This window comes from Dermacentor albipictus, chromosome 2 (genome assembly GCF_038994185.2).
Source record: "Dermacentor albipictus isolate Rhodes 1998 colony chromosome 2, USDA_Dalb.pri_finalv2, whole genome shotgun sequence".
In the NCBI taxonomy this organism is placed as follows: Eukaryota; Metazoa; Arthropoda; class Arachnida; order Ixodida; family Ixodidae; genus Dermacentor; species Dermacentor albipictus.
The window spans coordinates 79,757,449-79,781,339 of NC_091822.1; the positions used below are offsets into that span (position 1 = coordinate 79,757,449).

Consider the following 23,891-nt stretch of genomic DNA (forward strand, 5'->3'; position numbering starts at 1 on the left):
CGTCGTCCTCAATTTAAGTAGAACCCTTTTCGTAAGCCTCCAGGTTTCTGCCCCGTACGTGAGTACTGGTAAGACAGCTGTTACACACTTTTCTCTTGAGAGATAATGGCAACCAGCTGTTCATGATCTAACAATGTCTGCCAAACGCACCCCAGCCATTCTTATTAACGCGATAGCGTTAAGGAGCTCGTGTCGCAGAAAAGCCGGTGTCGTCGGCGTCGGTGTCGGCGTCCGCGGCGTTGACCGTGAGCGATAAATCATGGCAGGCACTTCATAAATAAAAAGCAACTTCCAAGATGGGCTGGGTGGGAATCGAACCAGGGTCTGCGGAGTGTGAGACGGAGACGCTACCACTCAGCCACGAGTTCGATGCTTGAAAGCGGTACAAAAGCGCTTCTAGTGAATGCGGTGTTGCCTTAGAAACGTGCCGTAGAAAGTTATACTGCGGTGTATATCGGTAATTATGAACATCTTACTTACAGAAGTCGCAGTTACACGAGTAGCGAAGTACGTTTCCGCTAAATTTCTTCTGCGCTCTGCGCACATGCAGAGCCATCTTGCGGCAAACACAGAAAAACCCCTCCTCGCAATTTGCGGCGCTGCCCGGCACGTGGCGCGCCACTCGCCCCTGACGTTTCGCCGTGCGCCTTCACGGGTTGTAGAATCAAGCGCCTTTCCTTTCTTTAGATCACTATCTTCGCTCACCCGCTTCTCCCCTTCGGGCCGTGCGGGTTCCGGTGCGAGGATGCCCCAATACCCTTGCGTTTAAGAAGTTTTCTCGCTCTCTCCCCTTCCAACATCCAGCGTGCGTCACTCGAACACTGGTGTTTAGGCGACGCGGCACCTCTTTCCGCTCACAGCGCGATTGCTACGTGCAGAGTCTGATGCGGGACGCCTCTGACGTGATCGCTGCGCCGTAGCGCTTCTGCTGGGAAAGCGTCCCCTGCGATGTGTGCCGAGCTGCTTCCGAGGAGTTATGCTTCTGCGTGGTGCTCCCAAGCGAGATAGAGGACGATCCCATCAAGGCGTCCGCCCCATGATCGCGTCCGCCTTCATGGCACGTTGCTGCCCGGCTTTCTCTCCAGAGACACCGAGTTCTTTGGTTCGTTCCGCTTGCTCAGGCGCACGTTTCGTTGCCGCGCGGAACGCTGCGTTGCTCGGCGCTCACCGCGTGATTCGTGAGTGCATGTGTGACTCAAGAGCATGCCGAGCGAATGAGTGGGCGGTGCGAACGAGGTGCAATAACGCTATCGCGTTCCACTCTTGAAGGCGAAGCTTAAGCGTCCTCCAATTTTTCTTCTGATTATTTCAGTCTCATGATCTGGATCCGCAATCACTACCTGTCCTAAGTAGATGTATTCCCTTACCACTTCCAGTGCCTCGCTACCTATCGTAAACTGTTGTTCTCTTCCGAGACTGTTAAACATTACTTTAGTTTCCTGCAGATTAATTTTTAGACCCACCCTTCTGCTTTGCCTGTCCAGGTTGGTGAGCTTGCATTGCAATTGGTCCCCTGAGTTACTGAGCAAGGCAATATCATCAGCGAATCGCAAGTTACTAAGATATTCTCCATTAATTCTTATCCCCAATTCTTCCCAATCCAGGTCTCTGAATACCTCCTGTAAACACGCTTGGAATAGCATTGGAGAGATTGTATCGCCCTGCCTGACGCCTTTCGTTATTGGGATTCTGTTGCTACGGTGGCTGTGGAGCCGCTATAGATATTGCTACGGCACAATATGTGCGATCACGAAAGGCCAGCAGTGTGAAGACGACGACGACGGTTCGAAGCTTGCGCGGGCTGTCGCCTCTTGGCCAAGCGCAGCGTATTTTCCTTGTAAATATATCTGTACATAGCTTTTCGTCTGCGTCTTCCTACGTAACATATCTGGTGGAGGTGGACGTTCCCTGTACCTCGTCACGGAGCTTCGCAGTGGACGGTACGTCGAGCCTTCCTTCATGGCTCCCGGTGACGACAACCCGACTCCGCCGGCTCCGACACCTGCTGCCACTTCGCCGACCTACATCACTCTCCCCGCTCCCCGTGATCCTGGCGTATTCTCGGGCCACGATGGGAAGACGTCGACGACTGGATCAGCCTGTATGAACACGTCAGCCGCAATAACCGGTGGGACCCTACTATTATGCTCGCCAACGTAGTCTTTTACCTCGGTGGCACACCTCGAGTTTGGTATCGCACGCACGAAGATGAGCTCACCAGTTGCGATTCACTTAAGACACAGCTTCGAGACTTGTTCGGCAACCCCTACGGTCAACAACTTGCCGCGCAGAAGGCGCTTTCCGGCCGTGTGCAGACGTCCACAGAGCCCTATGTCACGTACATTCAGGACGTCTTGGCTCTGTGCCGCAAAGTTGACACCCACATGACTGAGTCGGACAAGGTTTCCCACATCCTCAAAGGCATTGCCGATGACGCCTTCAACTTGCTCGTTTGCAACAACGTAGCCACGGTGGATGCTGTTATAAAAGAGTGCCGCCGCCTGGAACTCGCCAAAAGCCGCCGTATTGACCAGCAGTTTGCCCGTCTGCCCAACACCCCAGCGACATCTTCCTGTGCCGACGCTCCTCGTCCCAACAACACTGCCGATGTTACCAGGATCGTCCGGCGTGAGATCGAGGCCGCCTATCCGGCTGCCTTCGACTCCAGTCCCACCAACACATCTGCAGTCACGGTCTCACTGATCCAGGCAGTTGTCCGCCAGGAGTTTGAAAACCTGGGTCTTCACACCATCTGCTCGGCCCGTCGCCCTGATACCCGCCCGGCTTCTTCGATTTCGCCCCGTCCCGCATCTTCTTACCCACCACGTTTCCGCAACCCATCTGAATGGCGCACTGCTGACGACAAGCCTATTTGTTTCCACTGCCATCGAATCGGGCACATTTCTCGGTACTGTCGTAGTCGCTGGAGTTCCCCGATCCGGTCTGCTTATACTGCCTACTCTCGCCCCTCAGGCGGCCCTTCTCGTCCCTATGCCGCACGCTCCGATAATGCCGCCACTGATTCTCCTGCAACGACCCGCCCCTATTCTCGTTCGCCTTCGCCCCAACGACGACAATCTCGCTCTCCCCAGCCCCGTCGCTCCTACTCGCCGACTCCCTTCGGACGCCGCTCCCAGCCGGAAAACTAGCCGATGCAGCGCCTCGAGGTGACGCTGCATTGCTCCCTACGCCGCCAAATCGTCTACTGACTTTGCCCACTCATCTGAACCTTCTTCACGTGCAAGTCGACGGTGTTTCTGTGTCTGCTCTCATAGACACTGGAGCGCATTTGTCCGTAATGAGCGCTGACCTTCGTAACCGGCTCAAGAAAATTATCACGCCCGCCACGACGCCTGTTGTCCGTGTCGCCGATGGCGGAACAGCCCCCGTAATTGGTATGTGTACCGCCCGCGTCTCCTTCGCCGATCGCTCAACAATCGTGCTATTCACAGTCATCGCCCACTGTCCCCACGACATCATCCTCGGCTTAGACTTCCTCTCCGCACATTCTGCTCTCATCGACTGTTCCGCCAGTACTCTCCGCCTTGACCTGCCTGTTCTGGATCCTGCTGAACCCCACCCCAGTCGCCTCAGTTCCGCCGACTTCGTTCGCTTGCCACCTTCGGCACTGACCTACGTTGACCTAGTGTCATCCCCTCCAGTCCCCGACGGTCACTACATCGCGGCTCCTATGCAAGACGTCCTCCTTACACACGGGATCACAGTACCCCATACAGTTTTATCTATTACGGCGAATTGCGTCTGCCTGCCAGTGGTCAACTTTGGCTTGACGACGCAAGTGCTGCCACGTGGGATGTCTTTGGCCCAGCTTTGTTCATTCGAGGATCACTCCGTAGCATCCATTGCAGTAGACGACACTTCATCCGCTACTCCTCTACCATCGCAGTCGACAAATTGTACGATCGCTGACTTACGGACTTAATGATTGCCCCCGACTTGCCCTCCGAGCACGCTCGTGAACTCTACCGCGTTCTGTTTTCCTACCACGATATTTTTGACTTTAACGATCGTCCTTTGGCCCAAACTACAGCTGTCAAACATCGCATTAATACCGGCGATGCCCCTCCTATTCATCGCCGCCCGTATCGAGTGTCCCCAGCTGAGCGTCAAGTTATTCACGCAGAAGTTCGCAAAATGCTTGCCAAGAACATTATTGAACCGTCATGTAGTCCTTGGGCGTCACCGGTTGTGCTGGTAAAAAAGAAGGATGACTCATGGCGCTTTTGCGTGGATTATCGGCACCTTAACAGGGTTACCAAAAAGGACGTGTATCCCCTACCTCGGATTGATGACGCCCTTGACTGCCTCCACGGTGCTCGCTATTTCTCCTCTATTGACCGGCTATTGGCAGATTGCCGTGGACGATCTCGACCGCGAGAAGACTGCCTTTGTAACACCCGACGGTCTGTATCAATTCAAGGTGATGCCGTTCGGCCTATGTAACGCTCCTGCCACTTTTGAACGCATGATGGACTCCCTTCTTCACGGTTTCAAATGGTCCACGTGCTTGTGCTACTTGGACGACGTTATCGTATTCTCCCCAACGTTCGCTACGCACCTCGAGCGCCTCTCAGCAGTCCTGGACGTTTTTCGGCGAGCCGGTCTGCAACTCAACGCATCGAAGTGCCAATTCGGCCGTCGCCAGATTACCGTCCTTGGACATCTCGTTGACGCGAACGGAGTGCAACCGGACCCAGGCAAGATCCATGCTGTTGCGCACTTCCCTGTTCCGAAGTGTGTCAAGGATGTGCGCAGCTTCATCGTCCTTTGTTCGTACTTCCGCCGTTTCGTGAGGAATTTCGCCGCCATAGCACGACCACTAACCGACCTTTTGAAAAAAGACGCTCCTTTCCAGTGGGGCGATAATGAGGCCACTGCATTCTCTCATCTAATCGACATTCTCACAACGCCTCCCGTGCTGGCCCATTTCGATCCTTCTGCGCCTACCGAAGTCCGTACTGATGCCAGCGGTCACGGAATTGGAGCAGTACTGGCACAACGCCAGCGTGGCCACGACCGTGTTATCGCTTACGCCAGCAGGCTCCTCTCACCCGCGGAGCGCAACTATTCCATCACTGAGCGTGAGTGTCTGGCCCTAGTTTGGGCGGTTGCGAAATTCCGCCCATACTTATATGGCCGATCCTTTTCCGTTGTCACAGACCATCACGCGCTTTGTTGGTTATGCTCATTGAAAGACCCTTCAGGAAGACTTGGTCGCTGGGCCTTACGCCTCCAAGAATATTCGTTCTCTGTCACCTACAAATCTGCCCGACTACACAAGGACGCTGACTGCCTGTCTCGCTACCCGGTAGACGAGCCTGACGACGCCGACAGTAGAACCGCCGACGGCATTTTCTCTGTGTCTGCCTTCGCTAACATCGCCGATGAGCAGTACCGAGACCTATCGATGCGAGTACTCATCGAGCGTCTGCGCTCTACACCTACCGACGCATCCGTTCGCCGATATGTCCTCCAGGGCGGCATTCTGTACCGAAGGAGCTTCCTCCCTGATGGCCCTGATCTTCTTCTTGTCGTGCCACAACATCTACGCCAGACTGTGCTCTTTGAGATGCATGACGCACCCACTGCAGGACATCTTGGGGTAACCCGCACGTACGACCGCGTCCGCCGCCGCTTCTATTGGCCTGGTCTCGCTCGCTCCGTTCGACGCTATGTTGCTGCCTGTAATCCCTGCCAGCGTCGGAAGACACCTCAGGTGCTACCTGCCGGTCATCTCCAGCCGATCACAGTCCCTGTGGAACCGTTCTTTCGTGTTGGATTAGACCTGCTCGGTCCCTTTCCCACGTCATCCTCTGGGAACAAATGGGTAGCCGTCGCGACTGATTACGCCACCCGATACGCTATCACTCGGGCTCTCCCTACCAGCTGCGCCACTGACGTCGCGGACTTTCTCTTGCGTGACATTATCTTGCTTCATGGCGCCCCGCGACAGCTGCTTACTGACCGTGGTCGAAACTTCCTCTCGAAAGTTATCGCTGACATTGTGCGTTCCTGTTCCATTCAACACAAACTGACTACTTCATACCATCCTCAAACCAATGGCCTGACAGAGCGGTTAAACCGTACTCTTACCGATATGCTGGCCAAGTACGTTTCCAAGGACCACCACGACTGGGACATTGCCCTTCCTTACGTAACATTTGCGTACAATTCTTCCCGGCACGACACCGCCGGATTTTCTCCCTTTTATCTACTGTACGGTCGCGAACCTACCTTGCCCCTAGACACGGCACTTCCTCCTGCTGCGGTCTCAACAAGCGAGTATGTGCGCGACGCCATCGCCCTCGCCGACCATGCACGCCAGCTTGCCCGTGCTCGACTTACTGCCTCACAGACCACTCAGCAGTGTCAGTACAACGCCCGCCATCGTGACGTACAGTTTTCACCTGGTGCGCTCGTGCTGCTGTGGTCGCCCTCTCGTCACGTCGGACTTTCAGAGAAGCTTCTTACACAGGGCCCTACCGCGTGCTGCGCCAGGTGACGCCTGTGACTTACGAAATTGCTCCTGTGGGCTCAACCTCGTCCTCTCCTGTGGCATCTAGTGATGTCGTACACGTCAGTAGGCTCAAGGCCTACTACACTGCTTCCGAGTCCGATCTTTAGTCGCTCCGGGACGGCGCTTTTGCAGCCGGGGGTAGTGCTACGGCACAATATGTGCGATCACGAAAGGCCAGCAGTGTGAAGACGACGACGACGGTTCGAAGCTTGCGCGGGCTGTCGCCTCTTGGCCAAGCGCAGCGTATTTTCCTTGTAAATATATCTGTACATAGCTTTTCGTCTGCGTCTTCCTACGTAACAATATCTTCCAGTACATTTACTTACGGCTCGTCTACACCCTGTTTCCGTAATGCCTCCATGACAGCTGAGGTTTCGACTGAATCAAACGCTTTCTCGTAATCAATGAAAGCTATATATAAGGGTGGGTTATATTCCGCACATGTCTCTAACACCTTATATATATATATAGCCTTTGTTGTACTAGAGTAATATAATCGATGCCAAGAGAAGAGCAGTCGAGGACGATGATGTGTTACGATGTGCGAATAGATAAGTAAATTTACATGCGTGGGATGTAGAGCCCTTAGTTGACCTAAAATATTGTTGCCCAAAACACGTATATTTAAAGATATTTACAAGTAAGACGAGCAGCACAGCAGTCAGAGCAGCCAAGATGGCGAGGAGCAACTTCTACTTTGGCTTCATCGATACCTGCCTAATGCGACAAACTTCTGTCTCGCGGCATTACCTCCGAGGCGATAACGCCCGCACCATCCGGGTAGACTAGAGTGAAGCATCGGCGGACGGGTTATACAGCTTTAGCCCAGCAACGTGAACTACATCATCCTGGACCGGCGTAGATGGTAACATTCGCTTTGCTGGTGAAATCTTATGCATCACGTCGGTAACTTGGCACAGAACGCTATAAGGACCGTTGTATCGTGGTAGAAGCTTCACTGATAGACCAACTCGTCGAGTTCACGAACAGAGGAGCACTAAAGATCCTGGAGCGTAATATATATCCTTATTATGGCAATCGTAGCGCAACTTATGTGATGCCTGCGACATCTTAAGGCGGTCACTAGCGATATGACATGCAGCCTTCGCCCTTGCGATGACATCTTGCGCGTACTCTGATGGTTGTTGTGAAGCGGATGGGAGTAATGTATCCATGTGGAGTATCGCTTCACGGCCAAAAGGAAGATAAAACGGTAAACAACCAGCAGTAGCGGGGCGTGACGTATTATAGGCGATTGTAACAAAGGGTAATGTAACATCCCAGTCGCGGTGGTCGGCGCCAACGTAAATGGAGAGCATATCGGTTACGGTGCGATTCAGTTATTCGGTGAGACCGTTTGCCTGAGGATGATAGGCGGCGGTGACCTTGTGTTTTGTGGAATACGAGCGGAGGAGGTCACTGATGACGCGGGACAAGAAGTAATAACCGCGATCAGTGAGCAGCTGACAAGGAGCTCCATGATGCAGAACCACATCGCGGAGAAGGAAGTCAGCAATATCTGCAGCCCTGCTGGTTCGAAGCGCGCGTGTAATAGCGTAGCACGTGGCATAGTCTGTCGCGAGAGTGACCCATTCGTTTCGTGATGCTGATGTAGGGAAAAGTCCGATTATATCGAGGCCGACGCAGAAGAATAACTCTACTAGGACTTCGATAGGCTTGAGAAGGCCGGCAGGAAGCGTCGGTGGCCTCTTTAAAAAATAAATTATGGGGTTTTACGTGCCGAAACCACTTTCTGATTATGAGGCACAGCGTAGTGGAGGAATCCGGATATTTTGACCACCTGGGGTTCTTTAACGTGCACCTAAATCTAAGCACACGGGTGTTTTCGCATCTCGCCCCCATCAAAATGCGGCCGCCGTGGCCGAGATTCGATCCCGCGACCTCGTGCTCAGCAGCCCAACGCGTTAGCCACTGAGCAACCACGGCGGGTTGGTGGCCTCCTTCATCGTTGACACAGTTTGCAGCTGCCAACAGACTTCTGCACCGAGCGCAAAAGAAACGACGCCGCACGCGGTCAGAGGGGCGCGCTACATCATGATGGCCTGCTGTGGGTTCGTCGTGAAGCTGCTGGAGGACAGTAGAACGCATGTGGGAGGGTACCACCAGCAAGTGCTCAGGGCCTTCAGGGTATACACTGTGGCGGTATAAAGTTCCACTATATAAGGTAAACATCCGGACCGACTCGTCAGAAGCCCCCGAGCTGAGACGGTTGATGAAGGAGCGTAACGCCGCACCACGCCGCTGTTCATCGCCAACATGAAGAAAGTCCCAGTGTGTGATGCAGGTTCTTGTGTTCAAAGGTTCTTATGCAGAGCCTCCGATAACCTAATTGAGATCAAAGCCATTGGTTTCAAAAACACACACACAAACTTTTAATAAAACTAAATAGAAATAGAAGTAAATAGAAAGCATAAAATAAACACTCAGACACCGCGGTAAGGAATACACTCAGGGCTAGTACGGCGTTAACTAGTGCGCGAGTCCAGGCTGACCACGATGGCAGTGGCGCATAACAGTCTCGACGTTGAGAAGCGGCGACAAGACGATGACAGAAATTGCGCCGGTCTCACCAAAGGTCGGGGTGTAGGATGGTTGACCGGGCAACCGGAGCGCCCTTGCTCTGGCTTGGAGATAGAAGGCAGGCGGTTTGGCGGCACGAGCACATGGCGGCGGCGTTCTGACCGGGCAGCTGGGCGTAGAACACGGGCCCGTAGCCCGACTGCTCTCGTCCTGCCCACGGGCACAGAAGCTCGCCGGCCTTGAGCAGCTGGCAGCACGCTCAGGTAGACGGGCGACGCACAGGAACGGGTTTGCAGGAGGCCCCGGTCGGGTGAAGTCCTGGTAGCTCGGGTCCGGAACCCGACGGCCCGTCTTCAACTCCCGGTCCGGTGGCTGACCTTCTCCTGGCGTCGCTTCCTGGAAGTCTCTCGGCGTCTCCCACTTCTGCCAGCCCGCCTCACTTTTTCTTCCGCTCTGGCCGATTAGTTATTTTCCGATTGGCTGCTTGACGCTCCCTGGTTTCTCCTAATTCTCCCTGGTTTCTTCTAATTCTCATAAAAACGAGTACTCTTGTAACCGCAAAGCCCAGCGTCCAAGACGACCTGCAGGATCTTTCAGCGAGGAAGATTGACAGAACGCATGGTAGTCAGTCACGACCGTGAATGGACGGCCAAAGAGGTACGGCCGAAATTCGGAGATGGCCCAAACAAGCGCAAGACATTCACGCTCGGTAATTGAGTAATTGCGTCCTGGAGTAGGGGGAAGAGCTGGCGGCTAGCGTTCGCTATGACGCCGTCACCACCATGCTGGTGATAGGCAAGGATGGCTCCGATTCCGTATCAACTGGCGTCCATCCGAACTTTCGTAGTAGCAGAAGGGTCGAAGTGCGCCAACAAAGGAGAAGTCGTGGGAAGGCGGATACGTGCAGAAAATGTATAAGCTTCTCTACGGCCCCATAAGCAAGGCGTATCTTTCTTGAGAAGTTCAGTGAGTGGACGGGCAATGCCAGCGAAAGTTTTGACTAAGCGACGGAAGTAAGAACATAAGACAATGAAGGAGCAAACGTCTTTTGTAGAGGAAAGTAAGGGGAAATGCTTCCCGGCGCGAATTTTTTCAGGGTCAGGTTGAATTCCTGCGCCGTTAACGCTCTTCTTGTGGTCCATAAGACCTGCGGAAACGTGCCAATAGCCACACCGCAAATAGATGGACGAAAAGTAATTCGCTCCGTGGAAACAGTCCAAGGCGTCATCTATGCGAGGCAACTGATATGCGTTCTTCTTAGTGATCTTGTTCAGGTGTCTGTAATCGATACAGAAACGCCAGGTGCCGTCTTTTTTCATGATGAGCACAACTGGAGAGGCCCATGGGCTACTCAAAGGTTCTATGCCTTTTTCTGCCATCTTGTCGACTTATTTTTGTATAATCGCCCGTTCAGCAGCAGAAACGCGATACGGACGACGATGAATAGGATTTGGGTCGCCGTTGTCGATTCGATGCGTGACAACCGTTGTCTCGCCAAACGGGTAGTTGGCGAAGTCAAAGACATCCCGATACGACGCTAAGACACAGTAAAGTTCAAATCAAATCAAATCATGTTTATTTTCCAAAGAACATTTGGAAGGAAGCCCGAACAAAAAGTGGAAGCTAGTCCACTTGACGAGGGTTCGGGGCCCCTTTTACAAAGCACAGCGAAAGCGACAAATAGACAAGCAAACAACAGAATCAAGTTTCTCAGCGTGTGCAGGTGAAACGTCCACAGCTATCGTTTTGTCAAATTCACTGGTGGGCAAGCTGATGGATCCTGCTGCGCACGTAGGATGTGAAGGGCTTCAGATCTTAGCGTGGAGATCAGACAGTCGTTTAGGGGCGACAACGTTGCAAGCACAATTCCGGAAGGGAGAACATGGGCGGATAAGCCGAAGTTGAACACCGGCAGATAAGTTTAATTGTTGATAATTTCGACAACCGTGGGTGGTAGGGTAACTTTGTGTGCCAGGACAACGTCAATAATAGGGGATGCAACGTAATCCCCGTCAGCGGCAGATGGAGAGGGCGTCAAAAGAACATGAGCAGTGGATTGGGGCGGCAATCGCACGAACTCTAGAGCACACAGTTGCGTAGGGCTAGCAGCAAGAACCTCAGAGACAGAAGAGATTTCAAGTTGAAGGACACTGGCGCGACAGTCGACAAGGGCTGAATGTGTGGACCAAAAGTCAATGCCCAAGATCACGTCGTATGGGCACTGCTCAAGCACAAGAGACAGAACGCTTGTCCGATGGCCAAATATAGTCGGCGACGTCCGACGGCTCCAGCAGTGCCGCGCAATATGTCCAACTCGAGAGCACGCGAAACATATTGGGCGATCATCCGGCGTCCTCCACTCAGTAAAAGGGCTACTCCCTCGGTGCGACTAGTGCAACTGATGGCGTGATTGGTGTGACTGGTGGAACGCGCACAGCGCAGACAGAGGAGAGTCCCAAATTAGCGACCTCCTGTCGAACCACGGCTTGAATCAAAGAAACTATAGACTGCTTGGCAGTCGGGAGACATCAGGCACAAGAGGAGCTGGTGACATTGCTTCTATTTCACGACGAATGATAGGTGTCAAAGTGTCCAAAGCAGGCGATTGTAAAGTCGGTGGCGGCTCTTCGCATCATGACGCTGCGGCAGTATTCGGGAGCCTGGTGAATTGCTGGGCGATACGGCGGGACTTCGCTTGTTCGAATCGTCGACTCTTCCACAATGGGATCCACGATAGCACAGTTCCTCAGTACCAAGAGGCTGAATGCGTTGTCGGCGCTACCTTTGAGTACGTGTCCAATCTTGTCCGCTTCGGACATCAACCTTGCGGCAAAGCGCTAGAATATCCTGAATATACGAAATGTATCATTCACTAGATGACTGCGCGCGAGAGCCAAGTTCTTTTTTAGCAGCTGGCTGGCGACCCAAGGGCTTGTAGAACAAGTCGTTCGGTATTTTTCTTTTTTTTTTTGCGTAGGTCCCAGCTGGTGAGATCGTGCTCATGTGTCTCGCACCGGACGTGTGCGTTTCCCTTAAGATAAAATAACCCCATTTGCCAGCATAGGTATATCGTCACACCTGTTCTTTTTGCTGAAACGCTCATACCATGAAATCTAATCCTCAACGTCCACGTCATCTGCGCACAGAAGGTGCCTGGATCTTATGGAAGCGATAAGATGACAGATGGCAGAGACGGCTGTTCCGGCACGGTGAGTGCTTCGGTGGCCATCGCCGAGGGAACAGCGCGGCGACCAGTTCGGGGTTCCGTGCTGGGGTTTATGGTGATGAAGGGGCAGCGTACCCCGCACCTCCACCGGAAATGTTGCACAAAAAACGTATATTTCCAAATATTTACATGTAAGGCGAGCAGCACAGGAGTCACAGCAGCCAAGATGGGGAGGAGCAACTTCTACGTCGTATTCATCGATGCCGGCCTAATGCGACAAACTTCTTCTGTCTCACGGAAATATGAGGGTGGTGATGGTGTTGATGATGATGTTGATGATGACAATAAATGGAAGCATTGCGATACACCTGACCATAGCAGTGTGGCTGCGAAGGGCAAGGTTCGATGAGTTAGGGCGCAGGAAAACAACGCGCTTTAATTCAGCAACTTCGAATCGGCAGACTGTCAAACAAACCAAAACTGACATTCCAATGTGCATTCATTGCTGGGGGCAAACTAAATGCGCGGGGAGACCGCAGCGCGACGGTGAGCAAGCAGAACTAACCGGGCATGCCACGCCCTCTCTAGTACTAAGCGCTCACTATGTTACGGGCTTCATGGGCACGCGGATCTTACTCTACGGAAAAGCCCATTTTGAGCATTCGCGAAGAGCAAAGCTTCGCCGTTGCGAAAGATAAATTCCGTGGAGCCGGTGACATTTTTCAACTACAAAGCTTCGATTTTGGAAACAAATATACGTGTCTCTTAGTAGCGTTTTGCTATATAGTGATGTCTATGGCATTTCTTTCCTTGCATGAAAATTCCACCCATTTGGATTTCTGCTTAAAACAATAGTCCAATATTTCCCTGTCCTGTACGGGCTTTGAAGAAAATAGTATGGGAAGAGAAACTAATAGGAGGATAAAACCATGGGAATGAAAACCAGGCATACAAATGAGAGACTTTAACATTTTGTTCATGATTTCATTGATATATACCAGTGTGAGGTGCTGATAGCCACTGAACATAAAGTTACTGTGGACACGGTCATTCGAAATTCAAGATACTATGAGCAGTTTAACTTGTAGTTAGGTATTCACCCTACGAGTGGATGACGGCAATGTGCGTAGAGACAGAACTTCATGTTTGGGTCTGGACTAATTAAGGTGTAGACCCCGCCCAACAGCGAGGAAAAGACGTCAAGCCTAACTAGATCAACATGGCACGGTGGTAATCAATGGGCCGTGAATTCGGCATGGAAGTTATAACTTGCACTGTTTCACTGGTTAGTCATTCCGTTCATTTATTAACTGGTCTTTCCGTTGGCTGGTTGTAATTTTAGTAGGACGGGGAAAATCATAGGACAGTGCAGCAACAAACACTGTTTCCGAACTATATACTTCTGCGATATTCTTCAGCAGAACGAACCACAGCAATAGGTAAACCTGTAAAGAGCCTCTCAGATCACGTAGCTAGTTTCCGACAAAATTACTCGAGGAAACTCTCCCGCTCCTACCGTTCAGCATAGGAACGATAGGTGATGGAAGTATTCGTTCAATCTTCAGGCGCTCTTGTGGCGATGGTGTTTACGCTTCGGCTTTCTAAACTTCCAAGGAGCCATGCCTTTAGAAACGCACGAAGGCACTAAGTTTCTGCGAAGATCACTTCGAGTTGTTTGCATTTACGAGTCAATTATTAGTTTGTTGAAAATTACCAACGTGCAAAGTCACAACGCCGCTTCAAGCCAGAAAAACCAGTCTATAGGCAGGGTGCACGTTCTGGGGCTTGTTGGTTGGGCAATGCGCCAACGGAGTCAGGAAGCCCATTTACACGAGTGTCTGCGCGCTGCTATACAGTGTGTGTGTCCATCCGAATTTCATTGGTACGCTATTGTAGGCAAGAACATCGATAGAATAATCGAAACAGTCGAATCACCCGAGATGACCCGTTGTGACATCGAATATGGCAGGGCACCTTCTAGTGCTCCGAGCAAGAATTCACGTTGCTAAACTTCCAGCGAGGAAGCTCCATAATATAGCACGCGAGTCATGTTGGCTTTGCTGGTTTATTTTTGTGATTTTCGTGCAAATTTTCTTCACATCGTTTTCGATATATCTCGCCTATTGTGTCCAAGTTTTACTTTCGCGCTCTTAGTTTGATTTAGTTTACAGACAAATCCATGTCCTCCTCATTATTTCCAATCGCAGCTCCAGTACGCCACTAGCGCCAGAGTTCCCTCTAGTAACTTATTTTAAAACACTGTGTCTTAAGACAACCACTCGGGGCATATTCCCCCATTGTGGACGAGCTCCACCACAGGAAGTGCTGGCGCCACCATCGGCGCGACGTGACATGAGGGATCACGTGGATTGGCGGCCGCGTCAGCTGCTTCGGAAGCAACGAAGCAAGCTGAAAACGAAAGTATAAAGTCCCACCTGCGTTGCGGTTCTGATTAAGTGGTGAGGCTTTACCGCCTTGGGTGTCTGCTTGACAGCATTTGAAAGTACTATAATAGGTAGTGGCTGCCTTTGGAGGCGTGCAGCATCGTAGGCTATTGCTCGGTACCGCAGTACCGGACGTACGCAACGGAGCCCTGTGTCAGCTTTATTTCCACGTAGCAGCAGGACGCTGAGCTGCGTGAAGCTTGGCTCGCGAAACTTAAAACCGGCAGACAGCCATCGGCTACAACTCGGGTATGCAGCAAGCACAGACGCGAGGATACTGCTACGGCGCCAGGATTGCGATGTTCGGCGAGTAGCAGAAAACGCGCACTGAGACGCTCGCCCGCGCCCGCTGCCCGGCTGATGTCATGACGCTTTGGTCTATGAACTTGTTGATGCTAGATACTGGCAAGTTCACTGGAATGGAAAGGGAGCGGTAAGACGCATATTAAAAAAAAGCCATGGCATATGGTCATGTTTGTGTTGTGAATTAATGCACTGGATTGCCAAAAAGAAGCAGAGGGAAATCGCATGCTGAGAAGACCGATAAACATATAGTGCGACGCAACGTGAAAAATAATACTGAAATGTCCAAGAATTTAGAAGACAAATGAGATCGAATTGTCGCGACGGGACATCACAGTCGCCGTAGGCGTCGTAGTCTCTATAACGAAATTATTTTTGAACAGTTCTGATAGCATCCACGCAACAATGGTTCCTAGTGTAAATATGCTGCGGCCTAAAGCTCACGGCACGGTGCGAAAACGCGCTCACAGCGAAAGCAAAACATTGTGCGCGGACATGTATGCAGACGTGCAGTCTGGCGCTGTGAACCAGTGTGATCGCTGCATTGAGGCTTCGTTATGTTATGCCCCATTTGGTCATACAGACAGCCCACTATAAGAATATATTTCACATAGTTTACTCTCAGCGTTTGCCTACCTTTAACGCAAGAAGCCGGTTCGGTAGACTCCATCGCGGCGATCGCGCACAGTGGCGTTCACTGTACGTATTCGGTAAAGAAATAGCGTCTGTAAACGATTCTGTGCTTTCAGTTTGCCCAGGATTATTATATCGACAGTCAAAAACTTCACTCGTTTTGAGAGTACTTCCATAAATGTCCAGGAGGGCTGCCGCGTGGTGTTTTTATTGAGCTCCGTAAGCGAAACCTATGAGGAGCGTGCCGCGTGATCCCTCATACTAAGCAAGCGAGGCGCTTCCGACAGATGGCGACTCCGTACGTCCTCGCCCCCAATAGCCTATAGCCTCTCCAGGCATCGCGACCTCCAAGCTCACCTGCAAGGTGAGAAACTGCCACACCCGTGGCTCGACGCGGCGCACGGCGTCCCTGCAGGCGCGAATGCGAAGATTCAACGCGTCGAGGGCGTTCACGTCGAGCGTCTCCTCGAGGCGCGAGGTGGACAGCGGCAGGAGGCGCTCGAACAGCAGGTACCGCACCAGGTTCAGCGCGCGGCCCGTCGGCGCCTCCTCGTGCAGGAAGACGCCCAACTCGTGCACCTGGAACCAGCGACAGGAGGGTTTTATCAGCTAAAACCCCACTGACGCAATGTTTTCCTACGGAAACTCTATAGCGAGTTTCTCGCGTGTAATTAGGGTGACACTTAGTAAATATGAAGGTGGGAAAATAGTCACCAAGATATTTTAATACTAACGTACTTCGCTTCCAGAGCGCTTAGTTGGATAGACCCCAACTTCCCGCAGTCGCGTTCTAAATGCGGTCACGCATGCTGCTCCTTCGACCACATGTTCTCGCTGTGCCTGTACAACACGGGCTCCGACCTTCAACACAAGTCCAAGTGGGACCCCTTGCTGAAGAGCTCGAAATTCGCGCACTAACTACACCCCGTCCAGCGGGCCCGTGACGTCGCAGAGTCTTCACCTCCCTGTCCCATCGCGGGCGGAGCCACCAATTTGATTGGGGAGCCTTCGGCTCCCCGCAATCAAGTTTTTCTGGACACTCCAATTCTCAAACTAACGTTGGTTTCGGACGGTCCCGATGTCATCGACATGATCGTGATGTCATCAGCACAGTATAAATTTTGCCAACTTCGTGTAGTAATGAGGTTAGGTATGATGGCATTGTTCATTAAAATATAATCATAAGTTCTGCGCACGTTTCTTGTAGCTGCGCTGGGCCGCGACAGCCGCAGCGATCGTAAGCACGGGACGAACTACTATTATATTGTAGCGTCGTGGTGCATCGCCTGTTGGGTTACAATATCGAAATTGGTTCGTAAAAACGAGTACTGTCGAGTTAGTAAGCGCGTTTGCCAGTATATCTCATGATTTAGAAGGTTGGTACCACAAAGGAAAAAGAAGTTAGGAAAAGAATGGCAAGTTCATGATGGCATGTAAGTATTTTTCTAAATTAAAGACCCCTCACGAGGTTTGAGCACTGAAAAGAAGCATGGTGCGTCAAGACATGTGATGATGACCGTGTTGGCAAAATGTGTACTTCGAGCGGTCAGTCCACTCGCCAACAAATATGACGTCAGAGATCTCGCCTACCATGTCGCGGATATGGTCTAGAGTCTTAATAGTAACAAAACCACAGAAACTGCCATGAAACGTAGAACACGCAAAACCGTCACAAAAAAAAAATGCGCCTCAGAGCAAGAGAGGAGAAGGAGGAAAAGCTATGTCTGTGTAGTAGGCATCATAACGCCATAGACCACTTTTAAGATATTCGTCTTTAAAATGTTGTAAAAAGTACATTCGTGTTTAATTAATGTTCCCAAAAGCATTTGTATATCAATTCAAGGCAATCTGAACTGGAAGACCAATGCATTTCTTAGCGGATTTTCGGGACGAATATTTCGAAAGTGCTTCAGGGAACAGGATTGCTGCTGACCACACATGACTCCTCTAACACTCGAGTTAAATTTTTGCCATTATGACATCTGCCTTACCATGAATACCTAAAAAGCTTTTATAGCGACTATTTAATTACCTGAGTGGACTTCGCCATTTGTTGTACTTGCCATGTCCTTCTTTTCAGATAAATCCACCTGAACCGACGCAATTGTGCTATACGATCCGGGCCATTCAAGAAAAGCCGCGTCCTGGCCAAAGAAAGTAACACCGAATGTGCGCAACAGCGCAAAATAACCACTTGGATACTATAGGAGTACCCCTGGTGCACTTTTCTCTATTCTTGTTTCCGTTCGTTCTGTGCCACAGACTAAACAAAGGTTACAGTTTGCACGAGTGTGATGTACTACGATTAAACATCAGGTTGCCGTCTCATATAACGGAAATGCGACTTCTGGTATACCTATATAGTGATACCCACCAGAGAAGGCGTGGCGCTGGCGACCTCGCTGGACATGCTGTACTCGAAGATAGCTGGAAGGTAGTGGTTGGCCAGTGCCACGAAATTCGCTGCTTTCACGAACGGCAGTAGCGACTCGATTGTGCGGACCTGCATATCGAGGCGCACAGCGGTCACGCCGCAGGGATACCAGTTTCAGACAAAAATTACTGCAGGGGAAACTGCCCTGTTGTCAACAGGAGCTGTAAGCATGGTGGTTCAGTCAGCATTGTAATGATGGGTATAGTACGTGGATTTGTACAAGCTTCGTCCTTCTTGGTCGAAACAGCTTGGAAACTTCGAAAATTGATCATTTTCAACGAAGCATCGCGTTAAAATAAAGTTATGTGGTTCAACGTCCCGAAACTGCACAACGGGTCATGCGGGAGGCCACAATGGATGGGTCCGGAATAATTTTGACCACCTGAGCCCGTATTCACAAAAATCTCTTAGGCTAAAATTGCTCGTAAGAGGAAATTCCAGCGAATACTGATATGCATGCCGTAGAGCGCCTAAACATGAAAACCTTCGTGAATTCGGCCCCTCGGGTTCTTCAACGTACAACCGATCGAAGCACGGTACGTGAGCGTTTTATGCTCAGCAACACAATACGATAACCACTGAACCACCGCGGTGAGTGAAGGGGAGTATTCACGTGATGTCACGTATGCCATTTTGTTGTTCTGTAGACAGCTTCCACTGTGCTGCTGCATGGGATAAGTGGGTCAATATAAAGCGCAGCTTTTCACTACGCTGGCTGCATTACAGTATGATGGCGACAGTGCAGTCCCTCCATATCGCGTTACAAACGCAATAATTGCCGATGAGTCGGCGAAGGGCAAATAACCGGTCTTGCAGAGGAGTTCTCGAATTACAATGGGCAGCGCTGCCCAGCGGTCTGGAACTTATCCAGATCAATCGGCGGGGAGGGCCCAGGCAGAGACCACGGCGTAGCGAAGAACAAAACGTTTTATTACATCGTTAAGTAAAGAGTGGTAGGCTTGATAAACTGCTCGTAACGAAGATTGAAAGCACAGCTTGAAGCTGAAGCTGGCGATAGGACCTAATCTTTCGTAGCTTCTTTGGAACAGTCACCCAGGAGAGGGCGCCGGTCCCTAGCAGAGAGTTCCGCGCAACCAGGAAAACCTGGAGACTTATTCCTTGGAAATACTGCTTCTAAATATGCAAGTAGTATACGGGAAATATTTCTTCTAAATGTGCAAGTAGTATACGGACGAGGACACGCTTTGCTCCTTTTGTCTCTAGCTGAGCTTCACTGCGTACCAGCCGGATGAATACTTCGGAATAAGTTCTCCCTCCGTTCATCATTCATGGCGCCACGTTCTGCTGTGCGACAGGGTTTTTCTTATCGCATTATTATGTGATTTCTCTTTTTGACTTCAACAGTAGGTATTCTCTTTTCCTATACTTCAACATCAGGCCTGACACAAAGGCTTCCTGCCATTGGGAATGAAGCTCGGGGAAGGGGTGAGGAGGTCGGGGTCGTTGCTCAAGTAGATGCTGCTTTAGCAGTCACAAACCAATTAATAGTAACACATTGTTATTGCGAATTTCTTTTACAGTCAGACATTCATTTCCTAGTTATACTGCAGTTCTTGTTCACTCCCAGCCTGCACATGCGCAGAACGTGCCTATGTGGCACCTACTCCCGTCGCCGATGGCCCTGGCATTGCAGCTGTAAATTTTATTCTACATGCGCCCTACTGACGCGAGCCAACTACTGAAGACAAAAGAACTTAGGCCTCGCGGTTACGAACTCTGTAATGGCGGCTATGATCCCATTTGGGCGCAAGGATAAATGGCGGTTACACGGAGCAAGGCACGTCATCTTCCGTAGTATCTAGGCAACGGCTGTTCTGAAAGCCAGATTCCCCAGCAAGATGTCCCCATAGATTAGGCAAAGACATACTTGGAAACCATAAATATTTTGTTAGCGCAAGACAACAGACACAAGAAAGACGACAGGAGAAGGGGCTACACTCAACTGACATTTTATTGCGTCACCCCTTTTGTAGACTGCAGAGACTAGAGGAACATGCGCAGCGTGCACCATGTGCAGGAACCACCAGCATCCGATCACAAGAGCGCCCCTTGTCCTGAGCGCCTTGTCCTGTCGTCTTTCTTGTGTCTGTTGTTTTGCGCTAAACAAAGTATTTATGGATTCGCACCAACTAGCCCCCAACGCATTGGGTAGAGCATACGTAGGAGCAAGATTCCCCTACAAAATTTCTCTGTATTTCTCCGACCATACGGACCTCCATACGAAATTCGCTGCTCTAGGAGATTGTGGGAATCATCAATGTCCGTACACGCGGTCTGGCGCATCCGTCTGGTCCAGAGATGTTGGTGCGAGTCAAGCGCCGCTTGAGTAGGAGAAGATTCGCAGCGGAGGACAAACGCACACGTTAATGCGAGGGGCACGCCCATTCACGCAAGCACTGTGCTTTCGGTGTTTTAAGTTTACCTACCGAATCGTCGCCATAGTCCGAGTGATAGATTGAATAAATGGGCGTTGTCTTTGGCCACTCGATACGAATTTTCGACCCAAAGGCGAGCCGTAACACCAGTGGCCATAGAGAGTTACATAATTGGTGCCAAGGGCAGGTGAGTGCAGTCGAAGACCGCGCAGAGCTAGGTAGTCTGATGGCATTAGAAAACTTGCTCGCATAGGTTGGTGTCAACTGACAGAAGACAGTGTTGATTGAACACCGCTGGGGCTTTCGTCTTGTAGTGAACCTAAACGATGGTGGTCATGATCACGCAGTGGCGCAGAAAACCTATAGGCTTCGGGCGTTGAGCGAAAAAATATGTCATTTTGCTTACTGTCCCCTTAAGGCCCTAAGGCATTACACAAGGATTGAAATTTTAAAGTCTAAAGCCGAACCAATGACTTAACAAGAACTTATGAATCCACAAGCACAAAAAGTACACAAATCGATGTGCTGCCAATCATTCCTAACTGAACGATCGCAGCTCTCGAGCTCCCTCTAGTCATTTCTGTCGGAATTTCCTGGTCACAAGTAACTTCCCGCGTTGCGCCCGCTATTGCCATCAACAGACTATCGATAGCAGTACAAAGTCCACCGTTGCGCTGTATGTGCAGCGTTCCTGCACACATTCGTGTCTCTTTGCGCATAGAGGGTAAGCATGCAGCTGTATATTGTAAGGATTTTTTTCTTCCACTTTTGCCCAGTTATCATTCGCCGCGCCGAGTGGCCGATTGCAGGGACAACGGCGATGGGGCTCCTGCGATCCATCAGCGCACGGCAAATAGAGAAATGAAAATGAACACAATTTCTGGAAGATACAGCCACCGAACGACTGACCCACTGATTTCTAAGAATGTGCAAACACTTGAAATTTTCAATACGCGTCGACCTTTCTTATTTGATTCTAGACTTTGCGCAATGTTTGTTCCTATTCGAATATGAGGTATTGGAGTCTGCAGGGAAAAAGACATGCGAGAGGTGATTGTTTTAGGCTAATTCTGCTGCAGGAAAAGCGGCGGTTCACCCGCACCCACCTAGACGACGACGGAGCGCGAGGACTGACTATTGATGGGCAAACAAAAAAGAGCCCGTCGAGGTGATAGCAACCACCGCATTCCGTGGAAGCGGTAAAGGCGTCAAGGCCAGGCTACGTGCTGACCGTCACGAAAGCTGACCGTCACTATTGATGCAAGGAACCAACTATAGGCCTATCTACCAAGGGTTGGGGAGGAAAGCACTCACTCCCCCCTGTCAAAAGCGGGGGGCAAAGTGTGCCATTTTCAGACACCCCACTTTTGCAAGTAGGCACTTTCGGCTGCCCATTGGAAAGTCCAACAAATCTACAGCTGAGCCTAAAGTTTCTTTCTTAAAGGGACACTAAAGGCAAACATTCCTGATTAATAAGAATATACCTGGTAACATACAGGAATTCTATAGCATTAACGAGAGGGTGGCAGGTCTTGTGAAACTTAAGAGGAAGCTTTAGCTCGGGCCCAACTCCGACGCGGCCTATTCAAATACATGTAAAACGCAAAAACGGTTTTATGAGATAACCCCTGGACCGATTTTAATGAAATTTGCTGCATTTGAGAGAGAAAGTTAAATTCTAGTGACTGTTGGAAGCGGAATTTCGATTTAGGGCCTGAATTTTGTTAAAAAGATTTTCAGATATTCGACCGTGTGAAAAATATAGAAGAACGAAGTTTACAAATTCATAGCTCTGCCTCAAAACAGATATCGCGCTTCTGTAAATGGCATCCATTAGATCATTCAAAGCGGACAAATTCGATATGTCATTTTGCATCGTACGTGAATTTGTTACGTTGGTTACAAGGGTTCTACAAAAGCCGTGTTTCCATAATATAACATTCTTTTTATATTCTAGTGTAACACATCAATTTAGTCCGCTTTAGGTATACTTTTAGATGCAATTCACAGAATTGCATTATCCTTTTTTGTTGTTGAGTTACAATGTTGTAAACTCGATATTGTCGTTTTTTGAAAATGTTGGATTTTTTGCCGATCTTTACTAAAAAATTGACGATCTAACTCTAAAATTCCGAGCCAACAGTCACTAGAGTTTAAGTTTTTCTTTTAAATGCAATAAATCTCGTCAAATTTGGTGCATTGGTTACCGAGAAAAACGAATTCTCCTTTTACATATATATAGATAGGAGCACTCGAGCTAAAGCTTCCTCTTAACAAGAGGTACAAATTGAAAGTCGTACAGGCCTACGCCACTACATCCACTCATGATGACCAGGAAGTCGAAATATTCTATAAAGACGTGGAATCGGCGATGCGTTAAGTCAAAACAAAATACACTATGCTGATGGCCGACTTCAATGCCAGGGTAAGCAAGAAGCAAGCTGGAGACAAGGCAGTGGGGGAATATGCCATAGGGTTCCATATGGATTCCAAAATCGAAGGCTGTCTTCCTTGAATATTCGTGTTCAATTCGATTCCGATATTTCGCTGTTAGAAGGCATCTACTGATCTCATTTAATGATTGAGAGACACGAAGGCACAGCGAAAAGTTGACCTAATAAAACTGTGCTGTTCGTGTGCTGCTATTAACGCCTACGTGTCCCAAGGAATGTTTTATTGGTGCGCTTTGGCAAATTCGTTGAGTCCCGAGAGCCTATTTCCTTATGTACCTTGCATAGACTTCTCGTAAAACAAACTCAAACTCAAAGGTGATGCGATGATTTCCTTGTCCGTCTTACTGCTGTGGCCAGCATGTACAGCTGTGAGCGCTCCGGAAAACGCCGCACCAGATCACTCCGTGACAGAACCACATCGCCGACACAGCGACACCCATTGATGATACTCTCGTGAATGCTTTGGCCCGCCTACTACCGACCTGCACAAACAGCATCCCTCCCGGCCAGAGGGGAGCCTCGTGAAGGCGCTCCTGCAGCGCATCCAGAGCCCGGCGAACGTCCGCCGCTATGCTCTTGAAACGCAGCATGGTGCCGTTGTGGGCCACGGCCCGCAGAGCGTCCTCGATGCTCGTCGCGGTGCGCTCCACGAGCGGAGGGTCGGTCGGCTCCAAGTCCAACTGCAGCCCCGCTACGCGCGTCGAGGGGTCGTCCGCGACCGACCACGCCCGCAGACGAACGTTCAGCAGCAGCGGGAGGCCGTAGCGCAGGGAAAGACTGCACGCCGCGGAGCGTCGTATGACCACGCTCATCGACTTTCACACTTCCGAGTGTCGCTCAACGCTAGCTGCGCTTCATTGTCGCGATCATCATTATGTAGGCTGCTCTTAGAGATAAAACAGGTTTTTAACACGAAAGTGCGTAATGCCGGGCTTCACCGAAAATATGGGTAACGCGTACAGGCGCCGACAAAAGTGGTATAC

The 23,891-nt window shown here is 50.5% G+C and overlaps 1 protein-coding gene across 6 annotated transcripts in view; it reads right to left on the reverse strand.

The window, feature by feature from the left end:
* The window catches only part of LOC139055973 (neprilysin-1-like), a 106,176-nt gene that overhangs the window by 63,679 nt on the left and 18,606 nt on the right, over positions 1–23,891 (reverse strand). For 5 of the 6 annotated variants that reach the window (XM_070533688.1, XM_070533690.1, XM_070533685.1 and 2 more), the window contains 3 exons: positions 23,391–23,685; positions 18,000–18,128; positions 15,983–16,204 (listed from right to left, as the gene is read on the reverse strand). In XM_070533688.1, coding sequence (XP_070389789.1) covers positions 15,983–16,204; positions 18,000–18,128; positions 23,391–23,685 — 646 coding nt within the window. The remainder of the gene's footprint in view (positions 1–15,982; positions 16,205–17,999; positions 18,129–23,390; positions 23,686–23,891) is intronic. The other variant, XM_070533689.1, reaches the window with a different exon arrangement.